This window comes from Oncorhynchus gorbuscha, linkage group LG08 (assembly GCF_021184085.1).
Source record: "Oncorhynchus gorbuscha isolate QuinsamMale2020 ecotype Even-year linkage group LG08, OgorEven_v1.0, whole genome shotgun sequence".
NCBI classification, from domain to species: Eukaryota; Metazoa; Chordata; class Actinopteri; order Salmoniformes; family Salmonidae; genus Oncorhynchus; species Oncorhynchus gorbuscha.
This window is the reverse complement of record NC_060180.1, coordinates 30,804,262-30,818,786: the sequence shown is the minus strand read 5'-3', so window position 1 is coordinate 30,818,786 and position 14,525 is coordinate 30,804,262. Positions and strand designations below refer to the sequence as shown.

Sequence of the window (14,525 nt, the reverse complement as noted above, 5' to 3'; positions counted from 1 at the left end):
CAAACGAAAAAGTGTTTCCTTTTGTACATTTTCAGATAACAGTCAAACGGGGAGGAGCTTTCTTTCATTTTGTGCCTAGTGAATATGACCAAACACACAACAAGCCAAGCAACTCCTTTACAATCACATAACATGCCATTTATGTTCAATGTTGATTTTCTTTACATTACAGTTGATCCCATGTGGCTCAGTTGGTAGTGTGGCACTTCCAACACCAGGGTTGTGGGTTAAATTCCCATGGGAGCCCAGTACAAAGCGGAGTCAATCACCACCTTCCGGAGACACCTGAAACCCCACCTCTTTAAGGAATACCTAGGATAGGATAAGTAATCCTTCTCACCCCCCCTTAAGATTTAGATGCACTATTGTAAAGTGACTGTTCCACTGGATGTCATAAGGTGAATGCACCAATTTGTAAGTCGCTCTGGATAAGAGCGTCTGCTAAATGACTTAAATGTAAATGTAAATGTACAAACAAAACTGTATGTCGCTCTGGATAAGAGCATCTGGTAAATTAGTAAAATGTAAATCAAAAAATAGAGACCCATCCAAGAGTTGTGCAAAATTATCACCCCCAAAAAAAGAATCATATATACACATTTAGAAATGTATCATCCTAAGTAACTCCAATTTAAACCATAATCTTGAGAGTGCCTGCTGGTGGTGATCATAACATCAGACAGTAAAATTCAATGACCTCATTCTGGGTGGAGCCATCTGGTGAATTCAATGACTTTTCAAGCATCTTCAGAACACCCATGGCACCAGTGGGTGGCAGCAATGTGCTTAACATCAACCCTGTTAACTATGGTTACTTCCCAAATGGCACCCTTTTTCTCTATTTAGTATGCTACTTTTGACCAAGGCCCATAGGAGGGCCCTGGTCAAAAGTAGAGCACTATGTAGGGAATAGGATGCCATTTAGGACACCCTCCTATACTAGTCACACAGTATTTAATTTTATTCACCCTATTATCCAAAGCTTTCTACCAACACCCTGTCTCCCTAGCAATCTCAATAGGCAAAAAACGGGGGTCCGTTTTTGTTTTACATGGTAAAAATGCAAAACAATTTGCAATGTTAAAACAAGGAATAGCGGCACAGGAATATTAAATCAAAACTGTAGGATTCAGCAAAATTAAACAAAAGTATTTTACAGGGATGTATAACATATCGCAATTACAGAAAAGCACAGCAATGGCAACAGAGATTCCAGATATAACTAAACCGTGTACACACACACACACCTATAGTTATTTACTACGGGTATACAGGAAACATTTCACAAGAGGTGTGTTTCTTGCTGGGTAGTTTCCCAGTCTGATCCCAATAGCCTATAGGGACACACGCCTGTTTCAGGAAATGCCCTGTTTTGAATGTGTCCCATAGCCAACATGCCCTGTATACCTCTAGCCCAGAAAACATTCCCTCACCGGTGGAGGGTGTGGCAGGGGGGTCTTTGGGAGGAGGTCCTGATTACTGAGAGGGAGAAGCGGGCATGTTTTTGGGACCAGAGTATCTGAAAGAAACAGGCAACCACATGGGTTCAAGGCTCAGAAGACTTTAGAGCAACATGGATGTGTCTTTAGGGAAGTGGTTGTGGTAGCAGAGATCGAGGTGTCGCTGAATCTTTGGGCTTCTGGCTCTGGGAGCGGACTTGGTGTAGTAGGTATATGTTTCTTTGGGGCAGTGGTTATTATGGTGGGCTGAGACAGGAGTAACGTGTGCTAGTATGTTGCTCATTTCTCAGTTTCCGCTGTACAGATCTACAGTGCTGGAGCTCAGGCCACGGCTCTCCTTTAGCCTGCTGATGCCTGGACCCTGAGAAAGAAAGAGAGAGAGAGAAGAGGAGTTAGAGAGAGGGGCATCAATATATGCATCATAATTAAAGGAAAGAAGCTACCACACAAATAAAATAACATTTTATTTATCACATGGGCCAAATACAACAGGTGTAGACTTTACAATGAAATGCTTGTTTACGAACCTTTCCCAACAATGCAGAGTTGAAAAAATGAAATATTAACTAACATAAGAGGTATAAAATAAAATACACATGAATGGAGCTATATACAGGAAGTATCAGATCAATGTACAGAGGTACGAGGGACTTAGAGGTAGATAGTGTATGTACATGAAGGCAGGGTAAAGTGACTAGGCATCTGGATAGATAAGAGTAAAATAAAGAACAAGAGTAGCAGCAGCAAATTATGTGTAAACGTGTGTGTGTGCAAATGTATGTTTCTGTTGTGTCTGTATGCGTTGTTTGAAAGTGTGAGGGACATGTGTGGGAGTGACCGTGTGTGTGTATACAGATAGTTCGGGTACCATTGGTTGACTATTTTGCAGTCTGGCTATTTATAGCGGTCTTATGGCTTGAGTGTAGAAGCTGTCTCGGAGCCTGTTGGTCCGAGAGCAGATGCTCCGGTACCATTTGCAGGGCGGCGAAGTATACAAAGAATCACTTTTATTCCTAACATCTCAGCCTCACTGCTTTCATACCTTAATATATGCATATAACTGTAGCAGTCATATGGCTCCCTCATTTCTACATCCCACGGAGCTACTAGACGGGGTCTCTTACCTGGAAACCATCTAGGTCACTGGCCTTGTTCAAGTAGTTCAGGGAGGCAGCTCTCTTCATGCTGTTGGAACACCCCCCAAAAAGTTACATTTAAAGTAACCTTTATTTAACTAGGCAAGTCAGTTAAGAACAAAAACTTATTTACAATGACGACCTACCGGGGAACAGTGGGTCATCGGATGGGGCCACAGTGTCTCCTGACCCCTCCTGTCTCAGCCTCCAGTAATTATGCTGCAGTAGTTTGTGTCGGGGGGCTAGGGTCAGTTTTATATCTGGAGTACTTCTCCTGTCCTATCCGGTGTCCTGTGTGAATTTAAGTATGCGCTCTCTAATTCTCTCTCTCGGAGGACCTGAGCCCTAGGACCATGCCTCAGGACTACCTGACATGACTCCTTGCTGTCCCCAGTCCACCTGGCCGTGCTGCTGCTCCAGTTTCAACTGTTCTGCCTGTGATTATTATTATTTGACCATGCTGGTCATTTATGAACATTTGAACATCTTGGCCATGTTCTGTTATAATCTCCACCTGGTACAGCCAGAAGAGGACTGGCCACCCCACATAGCCTGGTTCCTCTCTAGGTTTCTTCCTAGGTTTTGGCCTTTCTAGGGAGTTTTTCCTAGCCACCGTGCTTTTACACCTGCATTGTTTGCTGTTTGGGGTTTTAGGCTGGGTTTCTGTACAGCACTTTGAGATATCAGCTGACGTACGAAGGGCTATATAAATAAATTTGATTTGATTTGATTTGATTGGTCTATTATTATGGTCTACTATTGGTGACGTCGCCTGGCAAACCAAAACTCCTTGCAACCAAAACAGGCAGAAAATCCAGGTGGTCTTTTCAAACAGCACTTACACTAAAAGGGCATTATCATTGTCACAGTATTATTCCAACACAGAAAAATCATGTTTTTGACTACACTGGGCTTTTAAGAACACCAGACCTGGGTTCAAATACATGCATGTTTAAGTATTTGTATTTTAAATCATGTGTATATTAGTATTAGAAAAAAAGTATTAGAAGTAAAAGTTTCCATAAATAGCCTAGTACTAGAAACTACTTTCAAATACTTGTTTCCAAATATATATTTTTAAATACCCCTAGGACGAAAAATACCTGGGTTCAATTGCATGGAATATTTGTGTATTTCCAAATACATTCAAATATTCAACTACTTGCATTTTAAAAAGAGTAGAAATATCCAAATGTATGTGAAAGTAATTGAAATTGTATTTGAACCCAATTCTGAAGGACACAAGAGGTTGTTTGTGATTTGAGCAGGTGACTGCTAGTCTTTTAGACATCAGATTATGATCCATCTAACCCAGCTTTAGCAGATTTTGTCATGTTAAATGTGAAAAGTGTGTTTCAGCTTTGCCAGGCATCCTGACGCGTTTTTGCCCCGTGACTTTCATTGAGCTATTTTCATTAGGCACCAAACAGATGTTGGACTATGTCCATTGCAAAATGCTTTCTGTTGTGTGCCCTAAAGAACACAACTCCGTTCTTAATTATATTCATCTGGACAGTGATGGTGTTGTTCTTACTTGGTGCTGGTTCTGGTTGGTTCTGGAGGTCCATTGCCCTGTAGTTTTTTCACTAGTAGCTCGCTGCTTCTACGCAGGACGTCCCTTAGCTTCCCTAGGGAACCACTGCGCTGTAGCGCCCCACTACCATCCTGTAGATACACCCACACATCAATGACTCTACACATATTGTACACATATACAATCAAACCAATCAGTAAACACGAAGACAACCACACATCAGGGACCACATATACACATATTAAAATTACACAATCAGCTCAAATCAGATGACCTGCAGAAAACCACAGCTCATTAAGCTGGCAGCACTTTCACAATAAAAAAAAGAGACTGCAAGCCCAATCCAAACTCCACATTGATTAAATAGACGTGGCGTTACTGGGTTATCAGTTATGTTAATTTCAAATTCAGATTGAAGTTGACATGAATATGCTTGTGGCATAGGCATATGCCAATTAGTATTTCCTGTAGGCAGGGGATCCTTTTTTTTTCTTTTTTCGTGGCCATCTTTATGGAATTGAGGTAAAAGGTACACAAGTGGAAGAGGCATGAATGTTTATTATTTCACTATAGAAGTGGTCTACAGTGGGCTCCACCTGTCAATCCATGCATCACTTTCATCCAGACGTGTCTGTCCTACATAATAGGTCCCTCTGGATCCAAACCAGACATTCACAGGACTTTGTAGCATCTTTTTAACTGGACACTTCACGGCATTTCGATAAAGTGATTTTCATAGCATTTTCGCTATCCCTTAACCCCAGTCACGTAACCTGCTAAGTTAATTCTACTAACCTGCTGCATAAATGTTCATAATCAGGAAGATGTGCAGAGAGAAATGACACCTCACAAATTAAAAACTTTATTTGGGAATACCAACAAGCATTGATGCAACAATCACCACAATGCAAGAAGAAATGGTAAACATTATGCAGTCCTGCATTCTAAGATGGTGCTTATAGAGCTTGCCATGGAGTTTACTTCTGCCCTAGGAAACAGAAGTTCACACTATATAACATCAATTACAGACAACTTTAATCATTAAATCAGCATTCCACTATAACAATAATATTGTCCGAATTACATGATGAACATTGTCGTTTCTCGCCCTCTTTTTCAGTGTTGCTTGCATTCTTGAAAGTATGCTTTATGGCTAGGAATGGCAAAGGACATTTCAAAAGCCTGTGTGACGAGTGCCTTATCAAATCCATAAATATATCATTACTACATTTACGCATAATATGGAAATTATAGTACATTCAGTTAGTTAAACACTTACGATAATGATCTTATACCAGCACTGACTATGGGTTTCGCAGTTCAAAAAGAGGTCTAGTCAAAATGGACAATGTTCACCTGTAATGAACTGTGTGACGTAAGGGGTAGGGAAGGCAACATATTAAAACACACATGCAATGATTCATACGTTTCCTCAAATGGCAACACTAATATGTCTTATAATCTCAACAACACATTCAAAGGCAATATGAAGCAGGCAATGAAGAGCCCACGTGGTCACTAACTTGCCATTGGGTCTCAAGAGGTTAGCAAATCTCATTTGAAGGAAACAGATGTGCTGTTGCTTCGACATGGATGTTTTGGCAACGTTACATGTTGGTTCTGTTACAGTAGCCTTTAACCAGATAATGTGCCACACTATTCCCTTTTTAAAATGTAACTGATGCACGGTAAACAATAGGCCTACAGTGTGTAAAATGCTATGCATCAAAGAAGGGAGAGCAGTCTAGCCAAGAAGAACTCGAGCTCTCGGGAAATTTTGAAGGTGACAGTTTGCTTATAAAGCTGCTGTATGACACAGGCTGAAAAAGGCTGCAGTGTGTTTTAGTCGATCAAGACAAAACAGGCAGCGGCTACTATAAGACCACATATTGGTAGTATAACAGGTTGACATACCACGCCGCCTTCGGCAGTCAATACAAAGCAAGCATAATAAAAAGTTGTAAATAAGAAGAAAAACACACTAAATTAAAAATGAATAGGAAAAAATATATATAAAAGAGGATACTTTTGAAACCCCAACATCAACCACGTTTGTCAGAGTTAGCCAACCTAATATACCAAAGTCATACGCATTTATTACAATACAGTACCTTTTTAAAACTGCTCAGGCATATGGTTACACTTCAAAATGATGAAATTAACTTTAAGGAAGCAAATTATTATTACGATACAGGCACCAAGTTAATCAACTGCAGACCCCAAGCCATTTTGTATTTGATCACAGACTATTTTCACCTGCCAGCTGCTTAACAGTCCTGGGAGTATGCTTGTACGCTCTAGAAGGCAAAGCCACTCCAACACAAATACAGACTGAGGCCAATGCAAAGCAACAGTGAAGTCCTGAAGGGAGATGTGAGATGCAGACAGTCAAACCACAACTATGTTGTGAAGGCAAAAGGACAGGCGTTATCATGGTAACAGACTGGTGTTTTGGGCAGATGTTAAGGGCTGTGGAAGCAGTTGCAGGTCATTGTCCAAAACCACTCTGGCATTTCTGCTTTGCTCCGTGTTCCCAACGGGCCACCGTATTTCCAAACACTTACCCCTTCTATCATGCCATTACTAAATACAGTTGAATATTACAGATGCATGTTAGAAGAAGACTGAGGTGGAGAGGGAGAGTTGGTCAGTTTTAGAGGAGAATGTGATAGGCATGACTTCATGTTATGGGAATAGGGAGTGAAATTTCTGACGATGGAGCAAGACAAGGTTAGTGAAAGAAAAGTGTGAAAAGAAAGAGGGATCAGAGGGAAGAGGAAACCAAACATCCCAACGGTTGTCAGTACAGGGACAGACGTGACAACAGGGAGCAGTCTCGCCGAGGACACCAGGAACGGCAGAGGAGGAGCTTTTCATTTGGTGGTAGGAGAGAAGAGAAGGCCAAAGGGGATCGACAAAAACATCCTTTACTATTTGTTGGGGAAGAGGAGAGAAGGATGGAGGAATAATCTTGATGTGGCTTAGGCCTGAAGGAAAGAGGAAAAACACAAACAAACATATGATTAAAAAGCTCTGGAGTGGGGGAATCTTAATTATCCTAATGAGAAAAGACGTGATCTTGGCCAAATCTGCACTGCAGTATGATCTACTCTTGATTTAAAATAGAATCCATCTTAATTTGCATGGTATACATGTTTAAATAAGAAAGGAAGCATGCTTATGATGTGGCTCTGCCTTCGTATTCGAAGCTCAGAAATAATGTGTAGGCCTATGCGTTTATCAATGTACTTTTATAGCTTCACCATAAAAATAAAAAAAATTCATGACTGGCAATCAAATAAATTCAAGTAGCCTTTCCTAACACATCAAATTCATCCACTGACCTAAATAGCCTGCAGCATCACAGCTGTGTTTTGTTTGAGGAATGAATAAACAGTGGCCAGTTTATGGCTGGTGCTACAGCCTCCTTCCACCTACAGTGCTGGTCAGTGATGCTACTATTGTGTCTGTGTGCAGTCAGTCACTGTGACTCAGCCATTTGCTGTACCGTCTCTGTGGGCAGACAAGCAAGGGTGGACTTGGCACACCGAGCCCAGCCAGTGACTGTGCACTGCAGACTGAAGGGCATGTGCAAGCATCAGCACTTCAGCAGCACAGTCATCAAACTAACAAATTGAGAGGCTGACGATGGCTATTTCACCTGAAAATCTATCCATCTCTCTATACATATGATATACTGCTGTGAAGAAACTAGCAGTGGCACAAGAGGAATATGTATAGAACTGATAATGTGAATGCAGGACAGAATTGTTATGAACATACCTTAAAAATAAATAAATAAACATGTTGATTATAGATATGTTAAATAACATAAGGTAGTCTATATTAAGATATAACAGCCAAAATTGTAACCCACACCCCGTACTAGGCTACATTATAATACACGAGATATAATAGCTCTGATATTGTAGTCTGTTTTCTGACATAAAGACCCCGCCCCAGCCCCCCCAGCTTTGGTCAAACCTTAGTAGAATGCCGGAATCAAGAGGAAGAGTACAATCCACTGAACGAAGGAGGAACATTTGATGGACAGGCTGATTGGTTGCCATGGCAAGGGTAATCATCAAAAGGGTAGGTTAATAGTTGCACAAACAGAAAGAAAAGGGAACTTGAAGAGGATGCCATGCATAGATGATGCAAAAAAAGGCACCTACATCACAAGCACAGTACATATGCACATTCAAATCATGCATTTTTAACAGGCAAACATATACTGAGACAAGTTCCACATAACTACAGGATCCGACCACAAGACAACACCTGCTACCATGCTGCACAGAAAATCCCCACTACCCTCTCAAACACTTGTTCAACACAGTGAGAAAGGAGTAAGGATGTAAGAGGGAAGGGACCATGTGCCAACAATGCTGTTTTCAGCATACTTGTATTTTTTCATAACTGATAATGCAGTAAACAGGCTATTCAATATACACTGAGTATACCAATCATTAGGAATACATTCCTAATATTGAGTTGCACCTCCCCTCTTTTGCCCTTAGAACAGCCTCAATTCGTCTGGGCATGGACTCCACAAGGTGTCGAAAGCGTTCCACAGGGATGCTGGCCAATGTTGACTCCAATGCTTCCCACAGTTGTGTCAAGTTGGCTAGATGTCCTTTGGGTGGTGGACCAGTCTTGATACACGTGAAACTGTTGAGCGTGAAAAACCCAGCAGTGTTGCAGTTCTTGACACAAACCAGTAGTGCGCCTGGCACCTACATCCGTACCCCATTCAAAAGGCACTTTTGTCTTGCCCATTCACCCTCTGAATGGCACACATACACAATCTGTCTCAATTGTCTCAAGGCTTAAAAGTCCTTCCCTTTATCTACACTGATTGAAGTGGATTTAACAAGTGACATCAATAAGGGATCATAGACATACCAGGTGAAAACTACGTCATGGAACGAGGTGTCCCTAATGTTTTGTATACACAGTGAGTCACACACTGGCCTTTAAACTGCACAAAGGAGTCAGAATCCAGAAGAGAAGTTCACGTTTCAACAAACCAACTGTATTGCACTTTGAACGATTCAAAGTGAAAGACGTCTGAAATATGGACCCAAGAGGAGCCAAAAAAAGATTTTGAATGAAAAAGACATCAGTTTATAAATCAATGTGGGTGATGAACTGGTAGTAAGTACCACACCAGAATTATACATGGAAGTGATGAGCATCCCATACTCAAAATGTGTTAAGAAAACAGCATAATTATGCTTAGAAGGAACCTTTTGTCAAATTTGACATGTTCTTACAGTTGTACATGTATGAAATATTGATTCTCTATTCATTGCAATGGATGGATGGAGAAACATGTTCTTGAATCTGAAGAGTTTCCCCCTTGATTGCCATGATATTATTTCAACAGCTATGGCCATCACAATGATGGTAAACGCGAGCATTCGCCAAACAAGATTGACCTTGAGGAGACCGGCACAAACCTCAATAAATGTATGGGCTGCTGTGAACCTCATTGGACAATTTAATAGTGCGATAAATCAAAATCAATTTGTAGCAATCTCATTGGTAGAACTCAAGTGGATGAGTGAGCGTTGTAATCTTCTTACAAGATCATTAATTACACCCATGTGAAAGGTCTGATGATATGGTACTAGGTCCGCACAATTCCTGTAGGAGACTGAATTTTGGCAAATGGAAAATATATATTTTTAAACCGTGTGATAGCAAGCATCATATTTGTTCAGCCATCATACACGATTCAACAAATATATGCTCTACCCTTCATTAGAAGATCAATTCCAGATCTGAAAATAATTACAAGAGTATCAGCATAAAATAACAGAAAGGATTATGATGACACATGAATCAGTCGCAGCACAGCAGGTGGTTAATGGGTAATGTAGTGCAGTTCAAACCAACAGAACACAACACGTTAAACATTGCTGGACTGTGTTAAAAAAAAAGTGCGCCTCGCAGGCTAGCAGTTGTGGAACATGCGCGTTTGGAGTGGGAGGGCTGCAGTGAGGAGTGGCTGGGTGTGCTAGTAGAAGAAGGCACAGACTCAGACTGGGGATCTCAGGGCAGTACCAGAAACGGGCATCCCAAATGGCACCCTAGTGTTTCCCCTATACCCATTTGGCAGCCGCTGCCAAACACTGAAATGTTTAAATTATGTATTCAATATAGACAAAAAAAATACAATACTTTATGTGTTATTAGTTTAAGCACACTGTGTTGGTCTATTAGTGTGACTTAGATGAAGGTCAGATCAAATTTCATGACCAATTTATGCAGAAATCCTGGTAATTCCAAAGGGTTCACATACTTCTTCTTGCCACTGTATGTTTGAGTCACTCAGATAGCATAAGAACAGGTCTTAAACCATGGCAAAATGTGTATAATTGCAGGAAATTCGCTTTAAAACAAAGCATTTCTCTTTTAGAGGCCAAGAGGGCCTCTAAAAATGTTTGGGAGACAATGCCATTTACTACACCCCCCCCCCCTACACTAACGTTGAGGTCGCAGTGCCTATTTTGGACGCAGCCTAGCAGTAAACTCTCCCTATTAGCTCCTATCGGCAGAATCCCTTCTCACTATCCCGCACCGGTTTAGTCATGGCCCATCGGCAGCAGATCTGTAGCCTGACTTGCCTGCGCAGTAATAGACCATTAAGTGCAGTAAGTGAGAAGGGGATTAAAGCACACGCCAGAATTGGAAGTCCAGATGTCCAAACAGGGACAAGCAGCCAGCATCTAACAGAGGCATTTCACTGCCAGGCTCAATTGGTTTGGATTCTAACCAGGTTTGGGCCCTTCCAGGGTTGGGGTCAATGGCATTTAAATCCATTCAACTTTCTGAATTGAGTGCATTGAAATGGAACTTCCCCAAACAAGGATGAGTGAAAGGAAAGGGGTTCTGCCTAGTCACTGAATGCATTCAACTGAAATGTTTCTTCCACGTTTAACCCAACCCCTCTGAATCAGAGATGTGCGGGGGACTGCCTTAAATCGACATCCAAGTCGTCAGTGCCCAGGGAACAGTGAGGGCCCTGGCAGAGTGGTGCCAGGAAAATAACCTCTCCCTCAATGTCGACAAAATGAAGGAGCTGATTGTGGACTTCAGGAAAGAGCAGAGGGAGCACGCCCCTATCCAGATCGACAGGAGAAGGTGGAAAGTTTCAAATTCCTCGGCGTTACTTAACCCTGCACCTTAGAGACTGCTGCCCTGTATACATAGACATGGAATCAGTGGCCACTTCATAATGGAACACTACTCACTTGAATAATGTTTACATACAGCTTTACTCATGTTAATACTGTATTCTACTCTACTGTATTTTAGTCAATGACACTGCGACATTGCTCATCCTAATATTTATATTTATTTCTTAATTCCATGATTTTACTTTTAGATTTGTGTATTGTTTAGATACTACTAGGGGTGGCAGGTAGCCTAGTGGTTAGAGCGTTGGGTCAGTAACCGAAAGGTTGTTGGATCAAATCCTTGAGCTGACAAGGTAAAAATCTGTCATTCTGCCCCTGAACAAGGCAGTTAACCCACGGTTCCTAGGCCGTCATTGAAAATAAGAATTTGTTCTTAGCTGACTAGCCTAGTTAAATAAAGGTTAAACAAAAATAAATACTGCACTGTTGGAGCTAGGAACACAAGCATTTTGCTACACCCGCAATAACATCTGCTTAGGTTATTGACTGTACGATTGTTTATCCTATGTGTAACTCAGTGTTGTTTTTGTCGCACTGCTTTGCTTCATCTTGGCCTGGTCGCAGTTTTAAATGAGAACTTGTTCTCAACTGGCCTACCCGGTGAAATAAAAATTAAATGTGTATGTGACCAATAAAAGAAATTTGATAACTGCCTTGCTCAGGGGCAGAACGACTGATTTTTACCTTGACAGTTCGGGGATTTGATCCAACAACCTTTCGGTTACTGGTCCAACACTTCTACCCACCAAGCTACCTGCCACCCCTATACTAATCAAGCTGCGAGCTATCAGATTGACACATTAGCTAGGTGTCAGTAAGGTAGGACAAACAGTATAGCCCGGTGAATTCTGTAAAAGGGGATTCTGCCTTCCCAGGATGCCCCAGAGTGAACCTGTGCCATTTGTTTCTCCCCTGTTTAAGCAACATCAGCAACATTTAACAAAACCGTTGGATATTAAAAGGAGAAATAAAATACTTCAACATGCGCCACCCAAAAAATGTAACGCATTCAAAGCCAGCAGTTAAAATGAACAGGAGTTACATATCAGATTATGCCAGCACTCAATCAGCTTTGCACCTTTCCAAAAAGGATTTACAGGTGACGCTTTGGTGAGGACAGGGCAATAATACAGAGAGCTGGCTGAGATATATATATATATATATATATATGGAATACAATTCCTTATAGATGCATCTCCAGGACCAGGAGTGAACAGCCCTGATTGCCTTGCACACATACTTTACTACTGATGACACTGTCAGCCTCCCAAATATGTTTCATGCTTCACCCGAAATGTGCGCTTCAGACGACGGTATACTCCCTCTCATGGATTTAACTCCCTCCAGCAAAATGGTTACACACCAATCAAATGCTTTTAAATCCATGATAGGTAGTGTGCAAGTACACACGCCGGGAAAAGTGTGTAGAATTGGTACACAACCACTGTATGCAGTGTGCAGTGTTTAAGATTAGGGCTCCGGGGGGTGTGCAACCTGTACCAGCCCATCAGCTCAGCAGTGTACTGTGTATAACTGCTCTGTCCATCATTAAGGCCACCGAAATTTAGGGGACTGAATAAATTGATGTGGATTTGTACTCACCCCGTTCCACTCTACGCCCATACTCACTTCCTCGACGGTCTCAGAGCCGCTCTCGTACTTGACGCCGGACAGACTGTCCCGGCTCCTCCGCCTCTCCCTGTCCCCCTCGCCATCCTTTAAGATCTCCACCACACGTGTCTGTTGGATGGGGTCTATGCCCTGGGGGAGGTTCCAAAGACAATCGCCCCAGACACACACACACACACACACACACACACACACACACACACACACACACACACACACACACACACACACACACACACACACACACACACACACACACACACACACACACACACACACACACACACACTTTAAGAAATCACTAACCTTGAACAATTTAATGGCTAGCTAGTGCATTTTGGTACAGATAGGCTGTGAAATTAGAGTGGAATTACGGGAGTGTTATGTGATATTCGTGCCACTGCCTCAGGCATTCTGCTGGTGCATGGAGACAATGGAGCCACTACAGAGACATGGACACTACAATGACAGTTACATGAGAGTGATGTTAGTAGGGATACATGGAGACTATTGACAGTTCCTGTTATAATTAAACCACTTACTGTGTTGATCTGCATCCAAAGCATGGTAGAGAGAGGAAAAAATAGCATGAGATTCGTTGCCCAGCCTATGAGCAGGTAGTGCATACTGTACACACTTACGCAATAGATGTGCACTAATAGTATATTGGTATATGAGGAAATATTTATTCAAATCATACAAGTATCAAGTATTCAAGTATCACAAAAGCATTGTAGCTTTAGGCATATACAGTGACTATAGAAAGTCTACATTTTGGGATTGAGATATAATTAAATCTAATTTTTTGTCATTGATCTACACCAAATACTCCATAATGTCAAAGTGATTTCATTTAAAAAAAAACTTAAGTAGTAATTTCATAAGTATTCACCTCCTTTGTTTAGACAAGACTAAATTAGTTCAGCAGTCAAATGTGGCTTAAATTCTTTTTTTGCATATGTTGATGTTGGGGTGGTGCTGGAGGTGACGAATATAAAACTGGCATTTTTTTTTTTTTTTACATTTCCCTTTAACAAATCACAAGTTATATGTATTGACTGTGTGAAATAGAGATTGACATGATTGTTGAATGACTAACCCTTGCTCTGTCCCCCATACAACAACTGTAAAGGTCCCTTAAATATCAAGCACATTCAACTACAAAGACCAGGGAGCTTTTCGAAAGCTTCAGAAGGGCAGTGATTGGTAGATGGGTAACAATAAATCCGACATTGAATATATCTTCAAGCATGGTCAAGTAAATAATTATGCTGTGGATGATGTATTAAACCACCCAGACACATCAGTGATGTCACCATGAGACCATTGGTGATTTTAAAACAGCTACAGAGTTCAATGGCTGTGATGGGAGTAAAAAGAATATGGATCAACACATTGTTGTGACTCCAAAATAATGACCTAAATGACAGTGAAAAGAACACAAAATATCCCAAGACATGCATAGGTATGAAACAAGGCACTAAATTAATACTGCATTAAAACAGAGAAAAGGAATACACTTTTTCTAAATCTTTAGGTTTGGGGCAAATCCAACAACACT

At 41.3% G+C, this 14,525-nt stretch overlaps 1 protein-coding gene across 11 annotated transcripts in view; it reads right to left on the bottom strand.

Annotated features, from left to right (window-relative positions):
* Window positions 1-383: 383 nt before the first annotated feature.
* Window positions 384-14,525, bottom strand: part of LOC124041488 (kinesin light chain 1-like) — a 56,988-nt gene continuing 42,846 nt past the window's right edge. For 4 of the 11 annotated variants that reach the window (XM_046359120.1, XM_046359123.1, XM_046359121.1 and 1 more), the window contains exons 13-17: window positions 13,507-13,515; window positions 12,938-13,096; window positions 4,131-4,261; window positions 2,585-2,645; window positions 384-1,821 (exon numbers count right to left, since the gene is read on the bottom strand). In XM_046359120.1, coding sequence (XP_046215076.1) covers window positions 1,747-1,821; window positions 2,585-2,645; window positions 4,131-4,261; window positions 12,938-13,096; window positions 13,507-13,515 — 435 coding nt within the window. In that variant the 3' untranslated portion in view covers window positions 384-1,746. Of the gene's footprint in view, window positions 1,822-2,584; window positions 2,646-4,130; window positions 4,262-4,969; window positions 7,118-12,937; window positions 13,097-13,506; window positions 13,516-14,525 lie in introns of those variants that run through there. The other 7 variants (XM_046359128.1, XM_046359131.1, XM_046359125.1 and 4 more) reach the window with 5 other exon arrangements.